This window comes from Medicago sativa, chromosome 3 (genome assembly GCF_051527215.1).
Source record: "Medicago sativa cultivar Bolivia chromosome 3, Bolivia_mono, whole genome shotgun sequence".
NCBI lineage: Eukaryota > Viridiplantae > Streptophyta > Magnoliopsida > Fabales > Fabaceae > Medicago > Medicago sativa.
The window spans coordinates 45,876,039-45,902,328 of record NC_140751.1 but is presented as its reverse complement, the minus strand read 5'-3'; the positions used below and the strand labels follow the sequence as shown (position 1 = coordinate 45,902,328).

The following is a 26,290-nucleotide window of genomic DNA, read 5'->3' as shown; positions in this document are numbered from 1 at the left end:
AAAAGTCAGCTCAAACAATTGTATTTTAAGACTATTTTTTTTATATATATTTTTTTGGTGGTGGCCGGGGTTCGAACCCCAGATTTTGGTGGTGGCCGGGGTTCGAACCCCGGACCTTGCATATTTTTATGCATGGTCCATACCAACTTAGCTAAGCTCACGAGGACTATTTTCTTTATATATAATAGTATAGATGTTTTTATTTATATTTATAAATATATTTATGTATTTTTAACTTCCACTTAGTTAATTAGTGTGCGAGTTTGGTAGTGAGAATTTTTTTTTTTTTTTTAAGGATGGTAAGAAAATAAATTAGTTTTCCAATCCTTGTTGTTTAACTTTTTATAAAAAAAAATACTGGTGAGGTGTACTTTATTTTATTTAGTTTAATTTTATATCTAATTTGATTCTAGGATGACTCTCTTTTAATTTTAATTTTAAGAGAGAATATCTCAACAAATATTTTTAGATTAATTTTCCAAATATCTCAGATAGCGATTAAGGAAAGCGATTACTTTCTGCGATTACTTTATGCGATTACTTTCTGCGATAGCGATTAGAACAGCAAGTGTGAAAACGTATGCGATAGCAAAATCAAGTGCATCGTTCCTTTTCAATTGTTTTCCTACGTCGGCGACAATTTGTTGCTATTCGTGAACCAAGTAAAAACAATTATTTAGAGTATGTCCAGCGATCTGAAACCTCCGAAAACCTTTGTTTTTTCTGCAACCATGCAGCCACCTCAAAAACCTCCAGATGGGGAGGCGAGTAAGCCAAAGAAGACATCCTTTCGGGATATCCTAACAGAAGGACAGGGAACAACACAAGCCAAAGAGAGGGTGGATCTGATTGAGAAAGGTCTAATGAAGGTAACACTAGAGGATGGAAATAGGCTACTGCCTAAGGTAACGATGGATGAAAAGCTATTTCAGGATTTGTGCAGCCCTTGGAAGGAGGCCTTGGTCGTGAAGCTCCTAGGAAAGTAGGTGGGTTATCACTTAATGAAAGATCGATTGAAAAAGATGTGGACACTCACGGAAGGGTTTGAAATCATGGATGTTGATAACGGTTTCTATATGGTGAAGTGTGAATTATTTGCAGATAGGGAAAAGATTATGTCTGACGGACCATGGATGTTGTTCGATCACTACTTGGCAGTGGCAAGATGGACTCCTGATTTTGCTTCTCCCCATGCTAAGGTAGAGAAGACCTTGGTTTGGATTCGTTTCCCAGGTCTTAATTTGGTGTATTATGATGAAAGCGTTCTTCTGGGGCTAGCCTCTGTTGTTGGGACACCAGTGAAGGTTGATCCAAATACTTTGAAAGTGGAGAGAGGCAGGTTTGCTAGTATTTGTGTCGAAATTGACCTCACTTTGCCGGTGGTGGGTAAGGTTAATGTCAATGGCCACTGGTATAACGTTCAGTATGAAGGGCTACACATTATTTGTGGCAGTTGTGGTTGCTATGAGCATCACACTAGAGATTGTACAATGAAGCCAATACAATTGTCGCAACCATCAGTGCCCGTGGCAGCTGTGAATAGTGGTCTGGTAGACACAGGTGCTGGTAGAGGAATGGTTTTCGCATCAAATCAGGCTACTCACACCGAAAATTTGGGAACTGATAATGGTGAAATTAATGAGGTGCATGGGGATTGGCTAGTGGTGCAGCGAAAAAGAAGGAACAACAAGGCAATTATGGTCAAACATCATCATTAGCTAATAATAGGCATAAAGAGGTGGGGAATCCTAACAACAAGGGAGTCCAAGATAGCTCAAAGGGAGCACACGAAAGTAGAGTGAAAGCAGTGGGGCCAAACCATCCAGATACCAATCCCAAAAAGCGCCGTTATGACAAGAGTGGAGCCCACATGGAGACGCGACAGTTCAGTATGGTGGGAGATACACACAACAAAGAAAAAAAAGGGCAGTCATTGGTCCAACAAATTGATAGTGGGATACACACTAAGTCTAGGCTTAGTCACAATCTTGGCCCAGGCATGACAACTACTAGAAACATTGCTCTCCACACCCCCAAGAGTCCTCAAGTTCGACATAATCCTAAAGATAAAGACTATATGAGGCAGTCAAATAAGGATCCGACACCAACCCCTATAACTAGTCACAACGCCATGGAAGAAGGTGATAGCCAAGGTGAGGATTTTGTCAGAGAGTCTCCCATTGAGTGGGAGCCTGTTACGTAAGCTAGTCTTTGATGTTGTCTTTGTTTCCTTCATATTATAATTGTTAATGATGTTAGGATTCAAAGAAGTAGCTGTGCTGTCCTGGAATATCTGGGGAGCAGCAAATAACAAAGCAAAAAAACATTTGTTAGATTTAATTAGGAAACACACTCCAACGTTTCTTATTATTATGGAAACTCATGTTGGTTTTCTTAAGACTAAGGCTTTTTGGCATAAAGCAGGATATGAATGTATTCATTATGTGGATGCCCGCGGACATTCTGGAGGTATCTGGTTATTAAAACAAAATGGAAGCAGTATTGTGTCTACTGTACATGAGGTATATATGGATACTATTACTATTAAACTTTCTTTGGGAAACAATTCTTGGTTTCTAACTGGTGTTTATGCTAGTCTGGTATATTCTACGAGGTTAGAACTGTTGAGGCAAAATCCCTAATTAATTTTAAAGATAATAAACCAATATGATTAAAGAATTAATGGACTTTGATTAATTCCTTGGTATTTAACTTGTGCTCTTGAGTGTTTTACTAAGACAGGAACAAGGTTTAAATCATACCAAGTATAAAGAAATCAAAGGACATTTGAATTCAAGATCTAACACTGAGGTCAGAAAGTTAGATCAGAATGTTGCTCAGAGATCAGAATGTTCGCACAAGAGATCAGAAGGTTGCTTTTATACAAGCCCAGAATCTCAAGAACATGGATCAAGGTCATGCAAGGCACATGTGACATAAATAAATGTCAAGAGAAGTACTTCTGCATAAATCAATCAAGCAATAAAGGCATATACAAGGATTATGTCAAAAAGGATACTTTATGTTCATTTAAGACTATGAACATTAAAGTCCTAGGAATATTCCACAAGGGAATATCATCCTAGATGTTATATTTACTGCTCTTCATTGTGTTTCACTATTAGGATTTGATTACATCAAATGGTAGTCTTACAAATCATCCTAGGTGAAACAAATGGAACATTCTGATGATCAGAATGTTCAGCTCAGCACAGGCTTACTTTATGAACAGTACAGTAGGTGAAAAGCAAAAGCCAAAGCAAAGCAAATCTGTCTTGCTCAATCAGAGATAGACACGTATGAGAGTTGGTACAGAACAAGGACCACACAATCTCTCAAAGCCTGTGTATGAAGATGCAGAATCCCACTATATCCTCCTGCACCAAGTTCCAAGGCAGATCTGGCAACTGAACTTTCTGAAGTATGAAGAAAAGTCCATACTTTGGTTATTGCCCAGAAATTCATATGAAAAGCATATGACACGCCCAGAACTTCATATGTTCATTCATATATGATGAACCCAGATGAAGAACATGATGAACCCAGATGAAGATCATCATGAACGCAACAACATTCTGAAGTTCATCAGAGATCAGAATGTTTGCCCAGAATTTCAAGTAAAAGCTTGTGGGACCCAGGACACATGGCATAACACCATTGGACACCCCACAACGACTATTTGAGCCCAAGGACTCTATAAATACAGTTCAAAGGCTCAGCATTACTTGCACCATTGCAAAGCATACAAGAAAACAACTTTGATTTTGTTTGAAGCTCTTGCAAACTGAAATTGATCAATCTCTAAGGCTTTCATTACTTAGTGCAAATCAATACTCTTTGTTATCTCTAAGATAACTCCTCTCTCTTCTTCCTCCTCTGTTTGATTCACAAACATTCAACTTCCATACAAATTGTAACTAAGTCTCATCTAGCTTTAGGGGTACTAAAGTGTTAGTTTGAGCAAAGGTTGTAAAAGTCTAAGTGGGTAACTTAGCAAGAAGGTGCAAGCCTGCTGAGGCTTAGAGAATACAGGATTGTAATTGTTCAGGTGAACAAAGATTGTAAGGTGCAGGACTTGAGAGGTTATCTCAAGCATCATAGTGGAAACTCTCACAAGATTGTGAGGAGAGGACTAGCCCACATTGGGTGAACCTCTATAAATCTCTGTGTGTTCTTTCTTTCTTCCTTACACTCTTTAATTTCAGTATACACAACACACACCAACACATTTACTTTATTAATCAGTTTCTGTGTATGAACTTCAGAACGTTCTGAGTTCAGAAAGTTAACTTAACCATTCCAAGTAAACTACTTGAGAATAACTTTTAAGTTTCAGGATAATTTTTAAAGGGTCACAATTCAAACCCCCCCTTTCTTGTGACTATTTTATCTACTTCAAGAACTGTGGCATCATTTTACTGATCTTAGCCTAAATATAGACAGGCCTTGGTTATTGATGGGAGATTTTAACGATATTACTCATTCGAGTGTGCAACGTGGTGGTAACTTTTCTCATTCAAGAGCTACGACACTTTTGAAAGTTGTGGATGATTGCAATCTTATGGATGTAGGTATGACTGGTGGCAACTTTACTTGGAATAGGCAGTGTGCAGGTAATCGTATGGTGTATCGAAGGCTTGATAGAGCCTTAGCTGATGTTCCCTAGAGAGTGGCTTTTCCAGATGCTTATGTTGATCGGCTGTGTAAATCTCACTCTGACCATAACCTTCTCCTTCTTAGATGCGGCCTTCCTTTGCAAGAATATGGACCACATCCCTTTAGATTTGAGGCAGCTTGGATTACTCACCCTACCTATACAGATATTGTGAAAGTGACTTAGCAGAAATCTCCAGGAAATGTTGTTTCCTCCCTTCAAAATGTTCAGCAAGACTCGCTTCTCTTTAATAGAGACGTTTTTGGTAACATTAGGAAGAGGAAGATTAAAATAGAAAAAAGGTTAAAAGGGATCCAACTCTCTCTTGAGCGGATTGATTCTGCGCGTTTAGTTTATCTTTAGAGGGAGCTGCAACAAGAATATGATCAGATTCTAGCGCAGGAAGAGATGCATTGGTTTCAAAAAGCTCGAGATGATTGGCTTAAGTTGGGGGATCAGAACACTAAGTTCTTCCATACTAAGACAATTATTCGAAGAAAAAGAAATAAAATCCATGGGCTGCATCTTCCTAATGGTGTCTGGTGTAGTGATGATACTATGCTCAAAGAGGAAGCTCTTTCTTTCTATAAAAAGCTCTTTTGCTCCCATGATTCTCTTGTTACAGGGAGGATGAGTGGTTTACCTTTTACTCCGGTTCTTGATGAGGAGGCGTATCAGTCCATAACCCAGCAGGTGACGAGGGAGGAAGTTACCCATGCGTTAAATCAGATGAATCCCTTTAAGGCTCCTGGCCTAGACGGATTTCAGGGTATTTTCTTTAAACAATATTGGCATATAGTGGGTGATGATATTGTTCGTCTTATTTCGATTGCTTTTGAGACAGGGAGTTTCCCATCCTCTCTATCTGAAACTCTTATTGCTTTAATTTCAAAAGTGGATTGTCCTCAGAACTTTAAGGAATTTCGACCCATCAGCCTCTGTAATACAGTTTACAAGCTTATTACTAAGATTTTGTTGAATAGGTTGCGTCCTTACCTTGATCAGATTGTTGGACCTTTTCAAAGTAGTTTCATACCTGGGAGAGGAATAACTGATAATGGTATTATTCTCCAGGAAGCTATCTACTCTATGAGGAAATCTAAAAGGAAGAAAGGTGATATGGTATTTAAAATCGACCTTGAGAAAGCTTATGACAATGTTAATTGGGAATTCTTAAAGTTTTGCTTGCAAAGGAATGGCTTTCCTCCTATAACTATTAAGTTGATTATGCATTGTGTTACTAGTTCCTCTATGACTATTCTATGGAATGGGAATCGACTTCCTAGTTTTACTCCAACTTGAGGTTTACGGCAAGGCGATCTTCTCTCTCCCTATTTGTTTGTGTTGTGTATGGAATTTTTGTCTCAAGTTATTATCAAACATGTGGAAGATGGTCAGTGGAAACCAGTCCGACTTTCTAGAAATGGTCCCCCTCTTTCACACCTTTTCTTCGCTGATGAAGTGCTCCTTTTTGCAAAGGCGACTAATTCGCAAGCGTTAACCATTGCTAATACTCTTAAGAGTTTCGCTGATTGCTCTGGGTTGAAGGTTAATATTGCTAAATCCAAGGTGTTTTTCTCATCTTCCACTAAGAGATGTAAGATGACATCTATTGTAACGACTACATGTATCGGCCGTACTCTTTCCCTTGAGAAATATTTGGGTTTTCCCATGATGCATGGACGCCTCCAAAGGAAAGATTTTGAGTTTTTGGAGGAGAAAATAAGCCAACGGTTAGCCTCGTGGCAGCACAACCTATTAAATAAGGTTGGTCGAATGACTCTGGTTAAATCAGTATTGAATTCTATTCCTAATTATTATATGTAGGTGGCTTGGCTGCCCCAATCCACATGTGAGTATATTGATAGATTGGCTAGAAATTTCTTGTGGAAAGGTTCTTCTAATTCAGGTATCCACTTAGTTGGCTGGGAGAAAATAACCAAACCCAAAAAGCTAGGTGGTCTCCGAATCAGGAAGGCTAGAGAGGCTAACACGTCGCTGTTGGGCAAGTTAGTTTGGAGGTTACATCAAAATTGTGATTCTTTATGGGTGCAGGTTTTAACTCACAAGTATATTCATGCAGACAAGCTTCTCACTGTTAGTAGGAAACCGGGATCGGTCACTTGGAATGCTATTATGAAAGCTAGGCTTGCCTTAAGGGATGGTTTTGAATTCCGCTTGGGTGACGAAAGCTCTTCATTTTGGTTTGTTAATTGGTCTGGCATTGGAAAGTTAGCGGAAAAGGTTCTTTATGTGGACATTCACGATCTCAATCTAAGAGTGAAAGATGTCTTCGTGAATGGGTCTTGGAATTTTAATCATCTTCACACAACACTCCCTACAACTATTACAAATATCTTAGAAGCGCTTCCAATTTGCCTGAATTCTTGTGTGATTGATGGGTATACTTGGAAAGGTAATCTCAATGGTATTTACTCAGCGCGGGATGGATATTATTGGCTCAACAGGTTCGCTTTTGCTATTGGTGGAGTAGAGACTGTTTCGTGGACTTGGATATGAAAGCTTCCAGCACCAGAAAAGATAAAATTCTTTCTCTGGACTGCTCTTCGGAACTCCCTGCCAACGCGTTCGATGTTAAGCCATCATGGTGTGCTTCAGCTGAACCTCTGCCCAAGATGTAATCAGGAACCTGAGACTACGCTTCACTGCTTGCATGATTGTGCTTGTGTGAATCGGTTTTGGAGATCTATTGGATTCTCAGGTAACTCCTTTTTCCAGACTGATGATTTGTATGAGTGGCTACGAACTGGTGTTAAAGGTTTATCTATTTATATGTTCCTAGCGGCTGTTTGGTGGCTTTGGCGCGCTAGAAATAAATTGTGTATGGAGAATGAATTGGTTTCACCTGTCTCTCTGAAGATCTGTACGGAGAATTATGCCCATTCGTTGATCAATTGTTTCTGGCAGCAGCAATCGATTTCCCCTATGAGAGTGATTCGATGGAATGATCAGGGTGGCACCGGTATGATATAGAATGTGGATGGTAGTAGTCTCGGTAACCCCGGCGTTTCAGGCTTTGGAGGGTTGATCCGAAATTCTGATGGTACATGGATTCAGGGGTTTACTGGAAATATTGGTTTCTCCAACATCCTTCATGCAGAATTATTGGGTGTGTATTACGGTTTGGTCATGGCTTCGGAGGTCGGTTGTTCGGAATTGTGGTGCTATTCCGACTCAAAACTAGCAATAAAGTTAATTTCTGAACCAGTTAACACTTGCCATCATTATGCAGCTATCCTCCATAATATTCAAGAGCTTTTAGCTAGGGACTGGTGTAACGCCCACTTTGATATTTAATTATTTTTATTAAGTTAGAGTCTATTTATGTGATTTATTTTAAATATGTGATGTGTTGGTATTTTATTAAGTGGCTTTATTCTATTATTTATTAGAATATGAGAATTATTAGAGTAAGTAAATTTGGGGGTTAGAATAGAAAGAAGAAAGAGTTATTGGCCTAAACAGATTTAGGAAGAGTATTTAATATTAAAAATAAGGAAGCTTAGGTTAGAACGAGTTTTTACGTTAAACCGTTTTTTGGAAAAGAGGAGAACAAGGAGAGAAGAGAAGACAAAGAGAAGAGAGAAGAGGCTACATCGATAATTCTAAGGTAAGGGTGAGACTAGCATTCAATCTTATTATGTGTATGATTCTAACGATTAGATTTAACGAGTTGTAGGAAGAGTTTTTGAGAGATCGAGAATTAGGGTATAAGTGAAGAATTGAGAATTAATGGTTGTTGTTGTTTGATTTTGATGATTAGAGAAATTAGGTTTCACTCAAAATTGATGAAATATAATGTTGTTGTTGATGAATTCATGGCTGCTTGTTGCTGTTATTGTTATGATATGTTTTTGTTAATGATTGATGCAATGGGTAATCATAATCATAGAACTTGAAGTGAATTTATGTTGTTCTTGAAGGTTTTCATAAAAAATGGGTCAAATGGTGATTTTTGTTGAAAGGGTGTTTTAGTTCAAGTTTTATATGGATTTGGGTGTCTTTTCATGTTTAGAAACGTTTAAACAAACTTTGGGACCAAATTTGGGCTTAGGGGATTCAAAATTGGGATTTTGGGATGAAAAATGGAGTTTTCCCGAGAGCTATCTCTGACAGCATTCTCTGTTTCATGTTTTTGCATCTTTTTCACACATTTCAGTTTTGAATTGGCTTTAGGTGTAAACACGAAAGTTGTAGGTATGGATGTTAGATTTCTAATGCCGTTGGTTTAACTTCAAAAGGATTTATAGAACTTGAGTTATGGTCAAATTACTGCACGTAGGTCACAGTGAATTTTTATGGACTTGCAGCACAACTTTTCCGAATTTAAAATGAAAACTGGTATTGATCAGTACAGAATTGCTCTTAGGCGTAAACATGAAAGTTTTAGACAATTTTGTTAGTTTTCCAGTGGCTTTGGTTTGACATGAATATGATTTTTAATTTTTGAGTTATGAAGAAAATACTCCAAGGAGGTCTTAGCGAAATTGTACGGTGACAGCATTCTCTGTTTCATGTTTTTGCGTTTTGTTCATATGTTTCTGTTTTGAATTGATCTTTGTTGTAAACATGAAAGTTGTTGATAATTGTGATATCTTTCCAGTAGCCTTGGTTTGACATGAAAATATGTTGTGCATGATTGTTTATGTTCTTGCAAAGATGCATGATGAATTGTTGATACTTGAATACGATGATATATGATGAATTAATTGTGTGCTGTCATGTTGCTGTTAATATTATCAATGTGATATTGTTATATGAGTATTAATGTGAATTATATATGATGTTTAAAGATGCTAAGATGTTAAGATGTTATGACGTTAAGATGATATGAAGTTGTTAAGTCGTCTTGTCGTTATGAAGTCGTCAAGTTGTTAAGATGTCATAGATGTTCATGAAGTTTCTAAGACGTAAGATGTTGAGTCCATGCATACTCATTTATAGATGAGGGCTCATGCCCTGGAGCTTTTGCTCAACCCAAGACGATGAGGGCTTATGCCCTAGGAGCTTTTGCTCAACCCACGACGATGAGGGCTTATGCCCTAGGAGTATATTTATGCTCAACGACGATGAGGGCTTATGCCCTAGAATGGTACCACATGTATTTGTATTTCATGATGATTCGAGATGGTTTAAGACGTTAAGAGTTGCATAGTCGAGTTTAGATGCATTGTCGAGTCAAGATGTTAAGTTAACGAAGTGACTATAGATGAATGATTATGAAGATGTTTATGATGAATGATTATGAAGTTGTTTATGATGAATGATTATGAAGTTGTTTATGATGAATGATTGTGAAGTTGTTTATGATGAATGATTATGAAGTTGTTTATGATGATTGATTATGAAGTGGTTTATGATGATGATGTTATGTTGATGCTATATGATTTATGATATGATGCTATATGATTTATGATATGGTGTCTATGTCTATTAGATGATGATATGTGACGATGTTATGATTATTAATTGATGATATGTGACGATGTTATGTTTATTATTTGATGATATGTGATGATTGTTTGCGATTAGTATTTGATGATATGCGATAATGCTTTTATGAATATATTTATGATGATATATGATGACGTTTATGTTTGTACTTATGATGCTATAAGATGATGTCTTATGATTATATTTATGAAGATATATGATGATGTTCATGATTGTATTTTTGATGATGTATGATGAAGTTTATGACTAATGTAGGAAGATTAATGATGCTAGTTAATGAAGTTTAAGATGTTAGATATAATTGTTGAATTATATGCCTAATATTATTGTTTTGGGAAATCTCACCCATTCTGCTTGAAAATGTTGCTCTTCGTATGGGTAACTTGCAGGTAACCAAGATTAGTTGCGGTCGTGAGTGGACTCCTCACAAGTGTGTGTGTGTGTCTTAGGTGCTCTGATACGTAACAGGATGGGATTATGTCTTTACTTTCTGTTCCTTACATATTACTTTATGAATCTTTCAAGAATTGATGTTGAACTAAGTTTTATGAGATTTTATATTGAGGCCCTTGTGCCAAAGATTATTTAAGTTGTCAAACTATTCTGCTGCGAAGTTTTATATATTATGTTGTTGAACGTTTTGAAGGATAAATTATTATTTATTCCATTTATGATTTTTAAGAAATGTGACATTCCGTTTTGTGATGAAAAACTCTGATAATTGTTATGAAATTTTTACGTTGGGAAAACGGGGTGTTACAACTGGAAAGTCAATTTATTGCATACTCTTCGGGAGGGCAACGCGTGTGCTGACTACTTTGCTAAGATGGGAGCTCGCAATCTTGAGGCTTATAACCCAATCATTGTTCCACCAGTTGGGATTAGTCTCCTCCTACTAGCTGACGCTAGTGGGGTTACTTTTACTAGATAATTGTTTGTTTGTTTTCTTTTTTCTTTCTCTCCATGTACCAAAAAAAGAGTAATTTTCCAATTGAAACTTTTCCTTTTTAGTCCTTTAGATATTTTATTTAATTTTGTTTTTAATAGTGATATCTCAACCATTAATAAGATTACATTTAATGAGATATTTGTTTTATTTTTTTGCCATGAGAGATATTTATTTTTATTTATCCTTATCTTCTTTCGTTGGACATACACTAGCCACATATTTTATTTTTGTTTATTTTATGTCTTTTTCACTTGAACCTACCCCACACCACATATCATATCTTCTCTCTCTCCCATAAATGAAAGAAAGCAACGCGACCTTCCCCTTCCTTTGACAAACCACCACCGCCACCTTCTTTCCGGCGCCGTTTTCACCGATCGAACAAAGTAAGACAATTTTCTTCATCCTCTCGACGAGATCTTTCCATTGGTCCTATTAATTTCACGAAAGGAGAAACTTTTTCGTCGACCCTTTTTCTTCCTCTTCTACGGTAAGCACGTTTTTGGCAACTTTGATTTGTTTTTCTTCTTCTTTGTTCATATTTTCTCACCGTGCACTAAGATTTTTCTTTCCTCTTATTGTTTTTCTTTTTTTTTTCTTTTCTTGTAGCTCAATTATCACCACCATGCGCCGGAAAAGTGACATAATTGTGTGTGTTTTCTCTCTTTTGGGTAAGTATATATTCTTCTAGCTTACTCAATTAATTCTTCAAAATTTAGAGGCTCATATTTTGTTGTTGAAGAGAAAACCTTATTATCCTTATTTAGAAGCTCTTTGTACTTGTTCTTTTTGTTTTCAATGAATCTTGGTGGATGGCAGCCCTTCTACCTCCTCTATTTTGCTTAAAAAAATAGACATATTTTTTTAAGATAGATGGAGCTAACACACTACAAGAAATCCTGGATTTTCCTAGGAATTTTTTCCTCGGAAAACATCCCAAATTCGTCGAAAACATTGTTTTCCGAGGAAATTACCGAGGAAAGTAGCCATAGGAAATTTTGGACTTGTTCCTACGACTTTTCGAGGAATTTCTGAGGAAATTATGTATCCGAGAATTTCCGAGGAAATTACCGAGGAGCTGTTGGCAGGAAAACAGTTTGCAGACTGTCGTCTGACACATGCTTTCCGACGAAATGTTCCTAGGAAATAATTATATTTAAATTAAAAAATTAAATTCAAATTTTGATTTTGAAAAAGGCACGGAATTATTCAAAAGAGGCGCCAAAATATTTGATATTGTTTCCGACAAAATTTTCGTCGGTAAATTAATTAATTAAAATAAAATAATTGGGGCAAAAACGCATCAAAATTTCAAAAAAAACGAAAATAAAAAAATTACGCCAAAATTTCAAAAAAAAAGTTGTTTCCGATGAAAGACATCATGTTGATAATTGGGGCAACTAGCATTTTCTTTGACAGTGGAACATAACCACTGCAAACCACCTAAAACACCCCAAAAGTGCCCGCCCCAAACTAGTCCCTAACCAAAAAACAGCTGAATACATTACCTCAAAAAAAAAACAGCTGAATACACAACAAGAATAAAAATTACTCGCTATCATCATCATCCCTCACCTCGTCCTCCTCATCATCAACGTTGTCGTCGTTGTCGTCATGTATTTGGTCTTCTTGAACCGACAGTGATAATTGACTCGATGGCGATGATGATTCAGATGTCTTCCTACTCTTCATGCCACCCATCCTTTTTGTAACCATCCTTTGTAATTTTCTCATTTCCTCTGCCTGTTTGGCCAACAATTCCCTTAACTCATTCTTTGATTCTTCTTTCCTTGCAAACACCTCCTTTTGAGATTGCAACTCTTGGTTCATTCGTTGTATCATTGATTGCATTTCAAGAGGCAACTCTCTAGAACGAGATGAGGACTCTGGTGGAGGAGGAACATAAAACAAATTTCCATGTACCACATTGTCGGCTAACGGCCCAAGACCGTACATTCTACCCGGTCTTCCTTTTCCTGTAGCCTTTCCCCATAATTGAAGTTTAATGGGGTAGGGAATTTCTGGATATGATGGAATCCCATAATTCTCTGCCAAGTACTTCGCTACATTCGTGTCATAATCGTCCTATAAATAAAAGTAATAAATAATAAAGTCAAAATCGATACAAAACAAACACACATCAGCAAGCTATTTGTAGAGCATAATTTCTAGCTATTTGAGGATGTGCAGCAGCAACAACATAGTTTCTTCTCACTAAAGTCTAAACTACTAGAAATCCAATGTTTCCTGCTAGTGTTCTTAGAGTTGTGCTGTTAGCTCAACACCAAAACAGATGCAAATTACCACTCATAGACATTGAAAAGAATTACCACATAGACATTGCAAATTACCACATAAGGACCCAAATTTCCAACATACATTGCAACTTAGACAGACCTCATTCAGTCATCCAACCATAAACACAATCCATTAAAATGAATAGTTCATCATTTGAACACAGCAGAGAACAGAAAATGATTACAAATTTACCCGGGTATTGCTAGCTCGAGCATCGACATACCGACCCTTACGCTGACTGAAACGAGTCTCTTCATGGATCTCTTCCGGATAAGGATTGTAATATCCCGCCTGTCAGTATCGAGATATTACCAGTCGATCGTGCCAGAGGAATTAAATTCATGACAAGTAAGTTAATGGGAAATATTTTATGACATGTCAGCTATTTACGGGAAAATTATCAGAGTCGTTTTTAACACGATCAAGGCAAGGGCAAATTGGTAATTTCACGTGGGAAGGATATTTAATTGATTTTATCCCAAAAATATCTCATTCTCTATTTTCTTTCTCTCTCTAAAATGGCAAAGATTTTTCCCCTCCCTTCTCTCTCTAGTCTCACGCCCTCTTCCTCTCTTATCTTCACCAATCTTTCTAAATCTTCTTCCTCCCATGATAAGTGAATTCATCTTACTCCCCTTTGATCTCTCTAACTCAAGGAAGCTTGGGATTTGTTGGTTTTCTCTAATCTTTCTTCCAAGAATGGATTCATAATCTAGGGTTTGGTTTTGAGCAAGAAGCTAGGGTTTTTGCTTAGGAGCTTATTGATGCTTCAAGAACTTATGAGGTGAGTTCCATAGCTAGTTTTCCTACCCTTTGGGATTATGATTATGCCATGTATGTTTAGTATGAATAACATGAAATTCTAGGGTTTATGTATTAGTCTAGTTGCCCCTTTTTATGTCATGCATGCTATACATGTTAATACTTGTCATATGCATGTTTTATAAGTTTCCAATGATCAAATATGTTCCAAAACACATAGAGACACTTGGTTTGAGGTTTTTGGGTCAAAAATACCATTTTTAAGTGTTCTGGACTGTCCTAACTCGCCACGGCGAGCTATTACTCTCCACGGCGAGCTAGAACTCCGAAAGGGGGGTCCTGCTCGCCCCCAACTCGCCACGGCGAGCTACCACTCGCCTCCCCAGTGAAATCACTCGCCTAGGCGAGTAAGACAGTGAGAAATCTCACTGTTTTGCTTGCCTCAGGCAGGCATGGGGATTCGCGATGCGGTTTTCTCCGTGGTGTCTTTTTACGAATGTAAACCCCTCAAACCAAGGTCCTAAATGATGATCAAAGAAAGCATGATTCTTATGATGTGAAGCAAGTATTAAGCATGTTAGTAAGGCATGGCATACGAGAGAATTCATGACAAGAGACGGGTAGCAAGTTATCCATAAGTAAGGGAAAACTAGAGCCTCGACATAGTAGTCGAGAACTAGCAAGTGTAGCAAGAAATCCTAGGATGTTAAGACGCTAATTATATTATATTCGCACATGATTAAGAATGATAGAACAAGTATGTTAAGATGTGGATAGGATAGTTAATCTCTCCACCTTGAATAAGTATGTACATGAACAAGTATAAGTTACCGCTAATCGGATCGATTAAGGTTCCGAGGTAAACAAGCAAGTATGTATATGTTTGACTTATATGCACGACAAGACTATGACTTAATAAGTGTAGGTGGCATGTCTCTTGCTATCCACATCAGGGGAATACAAGGGGTTCTCATGATGAGAACGATTTAAGCCGTAAGGGACCCGCATGTCACCGAGTAAACAAGATGTAGGTGTTCGTGTCTCTTGTTATCCACGCCAGGGGGATACGGGAGGTTCTCGACCTAAGGGGAACGGTTTAAGCCGCAAGGGACCCGCACGACACTGAGGGAGTCCGATGTACGTACGTCGGTCATGTATGGGATTGATCTCGGGGTTACTCCACCCGGGACTATCCGTAAAATGAATCAAGATAATATTGTTTGTTCAACGCTAACCAATATGAATGAACTTAAGTACGTTTATGTATGATATGATTATGATTCCATGCACGATTATGTATAAGAATAAGAGCATTAGATGCTTTAAGACAAGTACAAGTTATGTAGAGAGCAAGTTATGAATGTGATACCGATGACGATATTAGGTTTCCCCTAATCGTCCGGTTTAGAATCGTGCCATGATTATGTTATGTTTAGGCCTTGATACTTAAAGTGTATTCTTGGCAATGCGGTCCTAGATTTTCCCCTCGACCGCCATGACACGTATAGGAAGTGAAGCCTATAACAAGTGAGATAAGACTATGACGCCTAGTATGCACGACCGTCTAAGTATGCAAGTCCCCACACACGTATAATCAACCGTCAGGTTGTAAAGTAGACACGTGGTGACCGTAGGTTTTCCCTTGAGGTTGCCTATAGCCTAGGATTTAGGGGAACTCACTGAGACATTATGTCTCATCCCAATCCTTATTTGTTTAAGATAAGCAGGATGTTATGCAAGCTTGAAGCCGGATGGATGTTTCAACAAGTGCGCGTTCGTATTGCTTCAAGATGCCAAGGAAAACAAGGATGTAAATTCTATGTATGGTTGAGATGTGTATGTTATTGTATGCACGAACGCAATTTGTTGTATAAATATTCATTCGAAAATTTTATTGTTGTATATTTTAATGTATCCAGTACTAAATTCAACACACGTGCTAGACTTTCTAGATACGTCTAGTATGGGTGTTACAAGGATCTCTTTGCAAAGTTATTTTCTAATTGCACACACAAAAATATTAACCAATTAGAACATTTGGCAAATTTAATATATACATATATAGAAATATAAATAGTTAAATATAAACAGTTAATATTTTTTTACCAAATTTCTAGCATGGGTAGCGGTACTGACACAGCCTTGTGCGTGCAACTGTCCTCCTACATTAGATGCCCTGTTCACCTTGTTAGCTTTGGACCGGTTGTTAAAATGTGGATCTTCCATCCAATACTTGTTTAATAACTCCCAGCTTTTTTCTCCGATCCAAGACGGACGATAAATGCCCTTGCGTTTCTTCAATTCTTTCTGTTCATCATAATAAAAATCAGATAAACGTTTTGCAGCTACCTTATGAAAGTTTTTTTCTACAAGAGCGTGATGATGAGGTTGCCATACACAAAATTTCTACAATAAAAAAATTATTAGACACTCAATAATTTAAAAAATAAACCATATTATAAAGTAAATACAATTATTTAATATTCAATAAAATGTGTTTACCGAAAAGTAATTAAAAATTGTGGCCCTGTCGTCGACAGTAAGATCTTTGTATACAACCCAACACTTATGTTTAGGGTAAAACAAATGGATCGCCAATCTAATATATTCTGATACTCCCTTGGATGGCTCCGACTTACAAAATTTGAATTGTTAATTAAATTATGCATTTAAAAAATAATAAGAATTAAGTCAAACATAAGTAACAAATTAAATTTTTATTACTTACGTTTCAGGTGTCGGTGTAACCACAAGAAGATCATCCACATACTCCCATGCTTCATTGATGTGACGTCGTGGTGGTCGTCGTTGCTGATCGCCCCCAGACGGTACCTCTTCATCTTGGTTGTTTTGTTGTTGTTGTTGTTGTTGTTGTGGTTGTTCAGTAAGTTGCATTAAATCTAGGAAATTTCCCTCTCTCATAATGTCTTGCATCCTCTCCAGGTTTGATAATGGTGGTGGAACGAATGTGTTAAAGCCCTCTCGGACAATATATGGGGTGGTGTTGTAACCTGGCGAATGTGTAGATCGCGGAGTAAATCCGGGCATGGTACAACCAGGCATAGAATGTGTGGGGGACTGACTAGTAGTAGCTGTTGAAAATGATGTGGGAGGAATATATGGGGTGGTGTTGTAGCCTGGCGAATGTGTGGATGACAGAGTAAATCCGGGAATGGCAAAACCAGGCATAGAATGTGCGGGGGGCTGACTAGTAGAAGCTGCTGAAAATGATGCGGGATGAATATATGGGGTGGTGTTGTAACCTGGCGAATGTGTGGATGGCGGAGTAAATCCGGGCATTGCAAAACCAGGCATAGAATGTATGGGGGGCTGACTAGTAGTAGCTGCTGGAAGAATAGTTGGGAATGGAGTGGAGAAAGGTGGTGGAGTAGGTGGTGGAGTAGTAGCAGTAGGAATAGGAGTACCATTCCGTTCATCAATGTTACGGAAGGTAACCCCCGTCGGCCGAACCCACTGTCTGGTAGGGTCTGAGGTTACATCTATTCTATTTCGAAACTTATTTTTCTTCCCATGAGGTATAGCATGAGCCTTACCCCTATCATTGTCTCGTCCAGACATCCCTGGCATAATTATACAATACACAACAATTAATACACACGCACACACACAAGAATCTGATGATAAAACACTAGACCTTAAATTTGTGTCAATCATTTTTATAAGTTTTAGATAATAAAACACCATAGTAGCAGAATTAACAAACAAACACTGAAATCGAACAGACCACCACTGCGAAAATTACCAAAAAAACAAGGACAACAATAATAAGAGTGTCATCCAACAAACAGCAAATAGATCAACGAATAAACTAAAATGATAACAAACTATTATTCTTGTTCGTTCAAATTCACAATATAACCATCGACGTCATCATCATACACAATGAAAAACTGACGAAAACTCAATAGTAAAATTACGGGATAAAAATTTGTACAGTTTTACTAAAGAACATGTACAGGTACAGAAACAGGGCAGAAACTTTTACTCAACTTACAACATGAATTTCTCATACTTTACTCAATGAAATTCAACTATTCTTGAGCCTATTATGTAGGTATTTTTGTCTATTTTTCAAAGGTTCAAGTTTCACTCTCAAATGATCTATGTATAAAAATCTATGATCAATTTACTAACAGGGTAGCCAAGCTGCAAATTGCAGAATTTTCAATCTATTCTTTCTTTAACTTACTCAATTGATTCTACATCTACTTTCTAAACAGAACACCACAGTCAAAAGAAAATCAACAAAAATCAATGTAATTATAAGAGCATACTTATAGACACGTCTCAACCATGCATAACAATTCAAGAAAATAAACTATTCCCATAACACCTCAAGTTATTACCTAGTTGCAGCAATGGATTGTGAAGACGCCTCGGCTCTTACAGTCCTAAGTTGTGTTTCGATCTTGTCCCCAGTCCGCTTGCCTAAACAATCTGGAACTCAAAGGAAAAAAGGCACAAAACAATCTACTATCAGAATCTAATCAAAGTACAGGTACAGTTTTACTAAAGAACATGTACATGTACAGAAACAGGGCAGAAACTTTTACTCAACTTACAACATGAATTTCTCATACTTTACTCAATGAAATTCAACTATTCTTGAGCCTATTATGTAGGTATTTTTGTCTACTTTACAAAGGTTCAAGTTTCACTCTCAAATGATCTATTTCTAAAAATCTATGATCAATTTACTAACAGGGTAGCCAAGCTGCAAATTGCAGAATTTTCAATCTATTCTTTCTTTAACTTACTCAATTGATTCTACATCTACTTTCTAAACAGAACACCACAGTCAAAAGAACATCAACAAAAATCAATGTAATTATAAGAGCATACTTTTAGACACGTCTCAACCATACATAACAATTCAAGAAAATATGTTGATTCAAAAAAAACTTATAATCTCCCATAAGCGTAACATTCAAGGCTCCGTAAACATGGCAAAGGATTGAAAACAAAAGGAACACAAAAAATTGTCTACAGAAGAATTTTTAAATAATTCACTGTTCCTCACCCATAAATTTTTCTACAGTTTCTCTTTAAAATATGTTTCTTTTTTAGGTTATATATACATTAAAATCAAGAGTAAAACCCAATTTCTCACAACCCCTCTTCATTTTATTTTATTCCTTAGGTTACAAATTAACTAATTAAATAAAAAATATAATAAAAAACAACATTACTGTAAGAAAGAAACTAGGGTTAGAGTGTACCTTGAGTTGGGAAAGGAGATTTGAAGCAGAATCGATTGAGTGAAGGAACCAAGGAACAGTGAAGAGTTATGCTTCGATTGAGTGAAGGAATGAGGAACGGTGAAGGAAAGGAAGAAGAGGAACGGTGAAGGAAAGCTTCGATTGTTTCGATTCGGTTTTGGAGGTGAGATTGAGATTGAGGAATTGGAGAAGATTATAGTCGCAGAAGTGCACAAATGAAAGCAACAGGGAACTCAAAATTTGCTTCGATTACCATGTGCGATTACCATGTTCGGACTCAATAACTCCAACCGATTGCTTTGATTCGGTTTTGGAGGTGTGTATGGAGACTTAGGTTTTAGATTTGGGAGGAAAGTGAAATTTAGGGATTAAAGTGTTTTGGAGGTGTGTATGGAGACTTAGGTTTTATATTTGGGGGGAAAGTGAAATTTAGGGATGAAGTGTTTTGGAGGTGTGGAGGGAGACTGAAATTGGAATTTGGAAAAGAGGGGGAGTGTGAAAAACCTGCGACCCAGCTTGAGTGAAAAGAGGGAGACTGAAATTGGAATGGAATTTGACTTTTATTTTTTACAATATCCAATAAAAAATTTAATTTTTTTTTTAAGGATCCTATAAATAATTTAATTTCTTATAAAATTTAATTTTATTTTTTTTAATATATTAAATAGATAATAAATGATATAAAAAGTTAAATAAATACATTAGATAGATAACTATATGATAAAATCATTACATTGAACATAAATGTGTCATTATTATGATAAAATAATTACATCAAAGACATCATGTGTTTTATATCAAGGGTTATTCATCATTGTCACGATAAAAATCATCCACATTATTGTTGTCAGAGTCATTTGCATCTTCTCTGTTGTCTCTAGAATTGCTTGAATCTTCCCCACTGTCAGTGTCAATAAGTAACATTTGAGCTAACATTTCAGCATCAACTTGTTGACTGTCAACATTTCTATCAACCAAATCTGTAACAGGATCAACTTCAATCACATTTGGAACATGTGATATTTCATCAACTTGGTAAGGTATTTCTTTATCTGAAACTTCTGTCTCAATTTGACCTCTTGGTTTACGCTTGATAGCAGCACACCATCCATGTTTGCGTCGGTGATGAGAAGGATAAGGTACATAATACACTTGACTAACTTTACTTACCAAAATGAAAGGGTCAAATGCATTATACATTCTGTTCATTCGTACATCAACAATTTTATGCTTTGGATCAATTTTCATCCCATTTGCAGGGTCAAACCAGTTACAATAAAACAATACAACTTTGTTAGGTTCATTTACATGTAGGTAAGTTACTTCAAATATGTGTTTGATCACACCATAGAAGTCATCTTCACCTCCATCACTGATTCCTTTGACGTAAACACCACTGTTAATTATTTTTTTGCCCACTGATCGTGATTGAGTATGAAATTTAAATCCATTGACAAAGTAAATGTCCCATTGTTTGAGTTTTCTTACCGGACCTTCGACTAATCCCCTCAAATGATATATTTGTGTATTCCGATGAGAATTTAACAATTGATGCTTAAACCATCCTTGAAAACTTGTATATATGTTACCGATATTTAATCCTTGAAATATCTGAATGTATGGTCCAACTTCGTTGCAATTAATCATCACATGAATTGTCGCTGACTGCAACTCTGCGTCGTTCATCCAGTAAAATTTCCCAGGATGACAAAGACGTTCGTGGTCACGAAAAACTGATAAGGCAGACTGAAACCCTTCACTTTCAACAATAACTTCATTTCGTGTATTTCTTGGGTTCAACATAAGCCGGTTGAAGTAATGAGAGATGAAATAGTTTGTTTCCCGACGCACGTAAGCTGCAACTATTGATCCCTCAACCCTTGCTTTATTTCTCACCATTCGCTTTGCAACACCCATGAACCTTTCAAAAGGATACATCTACCTATATTGAATAGGTCCACCGAGCCAAGATTCATAAGCGAGATACACTGGAAGATGTTCCATAGAATCAAAGAAACCCGGGGGAAAAACTTGCTCCAGTTTACAAAGAGTGATAGGAACATTCTGATCCATTTTAACAAGTTCATCCATCCTCAAGGTTGAAGCACACAAGTCTTTAAAAAATTGGCTAATTTCAGTCAATGGGTTTATAACATTGTTTGGCAATGAACTAAATGCAATTGAAGTAAGCGTTCCAAGAAAATGTGGGAATCATGACTTTTCATTCCACGCAGTTTTCCAGAGTTGACATCTGCACACCTCGACAAGTTAGAACAATATCTGTCTAGCATTCTCAATTCTTTCAACCACTAACAAACAGATTTTGCTTCATCGGCAGTTAGACTATAAACAACCTTGGGTTTTAGATATTTTCCATTTGGAAGAAGTTGTAGCTCCATATCTGGTCTCTTACAATGCAATGGCAAGTCCATTCTAGCCTTCTCATTATCTTTTGTTTTACCAAAAACATTCATCACTGTGTGAATTATATTGTCGCAAAAATTCTTTTCAATATGCATAACATCAAGATTATGTCTCAGTAAATTATCTTTCCAGTAAGGGAGATCCCAGAAGATACTTCTTTTGGTCCAATGGTGGTTGTCACCATATTCTGGGTGTCTGACTCTTTTGCCAACATCTGAGAATTTCAAAAGTCCTAGTTCATTGACTCTACGGAATACTTCCTCTGATGTTGTCCTAGGAGGCGGACCATCTTGTTCTGTTTTTCCTTTAGTAAACAAATTCCTCTTCTTACGAAATTCATGTGTCGCTGGTAAAAATGGACGATGGCAATCAAACCACGAATGCTTTCTTCCGTGATGCAAATATATGGCCTTTGTGTGTTCCATGCAATGTGGACAAGCCAATCTGCCATGAGTCGACCATCCAGACAACATTCCATATGCAGGAAAGTCGTTAATAGTCCACATCAAAGCTACCCTCATTCTAAAATTCTCCTTCCTTGCAATATCATATGTCGATACACCGATCCACAATCTATTCAAATCATCAATTAAGGGTTGTAGATACACATCTATACCATCTAAGGGGCTCGTATGTCATGGTACAATACAACTCAAAAACAAATAAGGCTTTAACATGCACATCTCAGGAGGAAGATTATACGGAGTAAGAAGAATTGGCCAACAAGAATAAGGCGTTACTGATGCTTGGATATACGGAATAAAGCCATCAGAGCATAATCCAAGCCTCACATTACGTGGATCTTCTTCAAATTCACGATGTACTTTATCAAAGTGCTTCCATGCCACCCCGTCACAAGGATGTCGCATCACACCTGAATTAGTTTTATTGTAATAATGCCACATCATTTTACCAGCCGTGTGAGTTGATGCAAACAATCTCTGCAATCTTGGTATTATTGGCAGATAAAACATTGACTTGACTGAGACTCGTTTCTGCTTCCGAGAATTAGCATCATCACATACTTCATACCTCGGTGCATTGCAAAATTTACACGCCACCAACGCCCCATCATTTTTACCAAATTCGTTGTTGTAAAACAACATGCACCCGTTAACGCAACAATCGATAGTTTTAACTTCCAATCCCAACTTCTCCACCAACTTTTGAGCCTCATAAAAAGTCAAGGGCAAATTGTCCTTTATAGGAGTTGCGTCCCTCATGATTTTTGTATAACACTCTGTGCCTTCTTCAGCTACACTCCAATCTGACGCGGCAGCTATAAGCCTCGCACTCATGGATAACTTAGAATCAGACGATCCTTCAAACAACGGCTTGTTTACTTCTTTCATCATTTCGTAAAACTTCAACGCCTTCTCATTCAGGATTGTTTCCTCTTCGCCACCCTCGTTGTAAGACAAGTTCACCCCAAGAGCATCACCGACCATATCTTCCATCACGCCAAAGTTTTCACACTCCATACGCTCCCCACTGCTTGAAGCGTGCATATTAACACCAGGCTCGGTATTATTTGTCGGCTCTTGTTCACCATGATAAATCCACACATAATAATTCTCCATAAAACCAAGCTCCTTTAAATGGTTTAGAACATCTTTTGGGCTCCGAATCAACCTACACGTACATTTAACACACGAACATCTTATCCCTCCCTCCAATTGAAAGGCATGTTGCGACATGGCGTAAGCAACAAAATCACGAACTCCATCCACAAAAGCCGCCTTAAGTGTCCCTTTCCTCGGATATTTTCTATCATACATCCAACTACGATGGAAAATATGTTGATCCATTTTTCGCGTCGCTGCAATTGACTCAAATTAGTTCCATTTTCTAATCACCTAAATGTTTAGAAATTTGTACAAAATAAACATGCTATCGCATAAAAATTATATAATATTTTATACTTTAGTCATATTTTATGCAACATATATATTTTAATAACTAAATTAACAATATATAAATAATATAATTTTATTATAATATAATTTTACTTACTATTTTTCTAATAACCATTTTAACTAATTAAACTACAAGTTTTTCTACAAGCTAACACTTTTTTAATTATACTCTCTAACACTAAAAAGTTTTTTTTTTTTTTTGAAAGATCAACACTAATAAGTTGAAATTTAATTTAGCCCCACTAAATATTTTTTGAAGAAGTTAATCCGACTAGCATTTTTTTAAGAAAAATCCCAATAACATTTTTATTTACAATATAATTTTACTAACTATCTTTCTAATTAATAACTAATATTTATTACTAATCATACCATTGTAGCAATTATTTAAAGTAAGTTAGAAATATACCAACCTCAAATAATAAATCGATGAACTAAGCGGAGGCAGCAAAATCAACGGCAACGAACAACAACACCAACCTCAAAATGGATCGGAACCAACAAAACTATATAAAAAAAAATGTAACTTATTTTAATAACTACATTAAAAATATATAAATTCAAACACATAAAATTGAAATCAATATAAAAAAATAACAATAATAACCTGTGCCAGCAACTTTAACAATGATGATAAAATGATGGAGAATAGTGTAAATAATGAAGAATAAAATTTGAGTGATATTAAGAAAAATTTGATTGAGAATAAGTGAAGAAAATGGTAAGGAAAATATTTGGAATTGGTCTGTGAGTTAGAATGCAGAAGCATATATGTACACAAGCTGCCAACGGTAACACCAACGGATCTCTGCGCTTTAATTTCCTGTGTGGGGCCGGTGATTTCCGACGAAATTTTTCCTCGGTAAATCAAGCCAATTACAAACTGCCACGCACCCTTTTCCGAACGTTATTCTGCATGTGGACCGAAGCTTTCCGACGAAAAGTTTCCGCGGTAATCACAGCCATTCACAAGCTGCCACGCCCCACTTTTCTGCGTATATGGGACCCCCTTTGACTGACAGATGCTTTTCGACGAAATTTTCGTCGGTAATTCGTCGGAAAACATTTCCTCGGAAATTTCCTAGGTAACTTTCGTAGGAAAATCTAGAATTTCTTGTAGTGACATGTTTAATTTAATCATGATGTTCAGTTTGTAAACCTAAAGAAAAGATTCCCAATTTGTATTGAACTCTAATTTCCCATGCTCTTCTAAATCCGAATTTTAGCATTAATTTTGTGTTTATTTTGACCTTAGAAATTACTTTAATTGCTTACACTTCTAATTTTAAGTATAAAAGTGCTCAACTCACATTTATAAAAAGAAGAGTAACTCATTCAATTGTGAATTTTTGTACAATGAGCTAGTGAATTTTGAATTAAAAATTGGAGCTTTCAACTTTATAAATTGATTCTTTGTTTTTATATTAGTGGGACATTGATTTTGAATTTGAATATAGTGTGACTTATTACAAAAAAAATATATTTGAAATAGTGTGGCTTATGATTTGGAATGTTTTTTTATATTAATAGACGATGATAAAAAATTGGAGCTAGCGGACATTGAATCTAAGTATGGCTTCTTAGTTAGTACAAATTGTTTATGTCATTAGGACCTTTCTTGGTATGTGCTTTGTTTTTGGACTTTGATCCATAGAGGTTGGAATGAGAGTTAATGTCGATATCAATTCTAATCCCGTGTTGGATCGGGAAATTGTGAATTTAAGGTTGTTCCTTTACGTATTTGAAATTAATTAGTAATTGGGTGTTGGATAAGCGACATAAATAAGTCCTTGTAATTGAAACTAAGTTGATAAACTATGTTATTGGATTCCTACTTATTGTAAGGTTCAATTTTTTTCAAATTAGAGTGTCTTAGGCATATGTCGCATATCGAAACTCAACTTAAAAATAACATAATTACTGAAAGCATTAATGTGTGTTTTTATTGGTTTAATTGTGCATTACAGATGTGGGAAGATTTGACCAATTTTTTCAACGTAAGGCCAACAAATTTGAGACATTAGCATTTTCATCTTGTGATGCTATTGCACAAGGAGCTAGCTTAAGAGCTTCATTATCTGGTGTAGTATAATTTCCACATTCACTAGCACTTTCCACTTTAGAATGAGATTATAAGTTAAGAATGTTGTTTGTGAATGTGTTTATGTTGTATATTTAACTTCAGAAAGAGTTGAACTTTATATACTATTGTTTGTTGTGAAATTATTCTTTGATGTAGTGAATAAAAATGATTGTTTTCATAAGTATTTTAATGTAATTGTTTTACATAAATTTGATAATTGTCAATTTTAAAAGACTATCATAAGACACAAGATTGGATATATAAGCAAAGTATCATATTGATTGTGTTTAAGTTGCAGGGAAAAAAAAGCGAAACAAAACTGCACTATTTTTTTTTTCTTAATATGTGTAAGGCCACGGTTTTATATATGTAGGTTAAGTAAATAGGCAACGCTTAATACATATAGTCTAAAGTGTATAGCAATTGTTAATTCCGTAGCTTAAACATATAGGCCACGGTTAGCTATCGTTGTTAATTTGGAAACCGTAG

General features: G+C 36.4%; 2 protein-coding genes, 1 long non-coding RNA gene and 2 pseudogenes across 3 annotated transcripts; 3 read left to right on the top strand and 2 right to left on the bottom strand.

The window, feature by feature from the left end:
* The first annotated feature begins 683 nt into the window (after positions 1 to 683).
* On the top strand, positions 684 to 2,203 carry LOC146937720 (uncharacterized; annotated as a pseudogene).
* Positions 2,204 to 6,004: 3,801 nt separating this feature from the next.
* LOC146937719 (uncharacterized) lies at positions 6,005 to 7,174 on the top strand. The gene is made up of 3 exons (XM_085749507.1): positions 6,005 to 6,387; positions 6,482 to 6,563; positions 6,710 to 7,174. The coding sequence occupies exons 1-3, from the start codon at positions 6,005 to 6,007 to the stop codon at positions 7,172 to 7,174; spliced, it is 930 nt and encodes a 309-aa protein (XP_085605633.1).
* A 4,265-nt stretch (positions 7,175 to 11,439) lies between these two features.
* Positions 11,440 to 25,982, top strand: LOC146937716 (uncharacterized). Its single transcript, XR_015031020.1, has 3 exons — positions 11,440 to 11,568; positions 11,688 to 11,749; positions 25,686 to 25,982. It is a non-coding gene; the product is annotated as an uncharacterized LOC146937716 (long non-coding RNA).
* Positions 12,558 to 17,726, bottom strand: LOC146937718 (uncharacterized). Its single transcript, XM_085757373.1, has 4 exons — positions 16,887 to 17,726; positions 16,245 to 16,544; positions 13,569 to 13,667; positions 12,558 to 13,163 (listed from the first exon to the last, which is right to left on the bottom strand). The coding sequence occupies exons 1-4, from the start codon at positions 17,724 to 17,726 to the stop codon at positions 12,627 to 12,629; spliced, it is 1,776 nt and encodes a 591-aa protein (XP_085613499.1). The 3' UTR covers positions 12,558 to 12,626.
* On the bottom strand, positions 20,183 to 23,610 carry LOC146937717 (uncharacterized; annotated as a pseudogene).
* Positions 25,983 to 26,290: the final 308 nt, after the last annotated feature.

Bases quoted from the DNA above. Each gene is read 5' to 3' on its own strand.
- LOC146937719 (XM_085749507.1), top strand. From the start codon at position 6,005: ATGGAATTTTTGTCTCAAGTTATTATCAAACATGTGGAAGATGGTCAG. The intron at 6,388-6,481 runs GTTAGCCTCGTG...TATTATATGTAG, and splicing joins GAGGAGAAAATAAGCCAACG to GTGGCTTGGCTGCCCCAATC. The intron at 6,564-6,709 runs GTATCCACTTAG...TTATGGGTGCAG, and splicing joins GAAAGGTTCTTCTAATTCAG to GTTTTAACTCACAAGTATAT.
- LOC146937718 (XM_085757373.1), bottom strand. From the start codon at position 17,726: ATGCCAGGGATGTCTGGACGAGACAATGATAGGGGTAAGGCTCATGCT. The intron at 16,545-16,886 runs GTTACACCGACA...TTTTTATTGTAG, and splicing joins ATGTGGATGATCTTCTTGTG to AAATTTTGTGTATGGCAACC. The intron at 13,164-13,568 runs GTAAATTTGTAA...TTTTATTTATAG, and splicing joins CTCGAGCTAGCAATACCCGG to GACGATTATGACACGAATGT.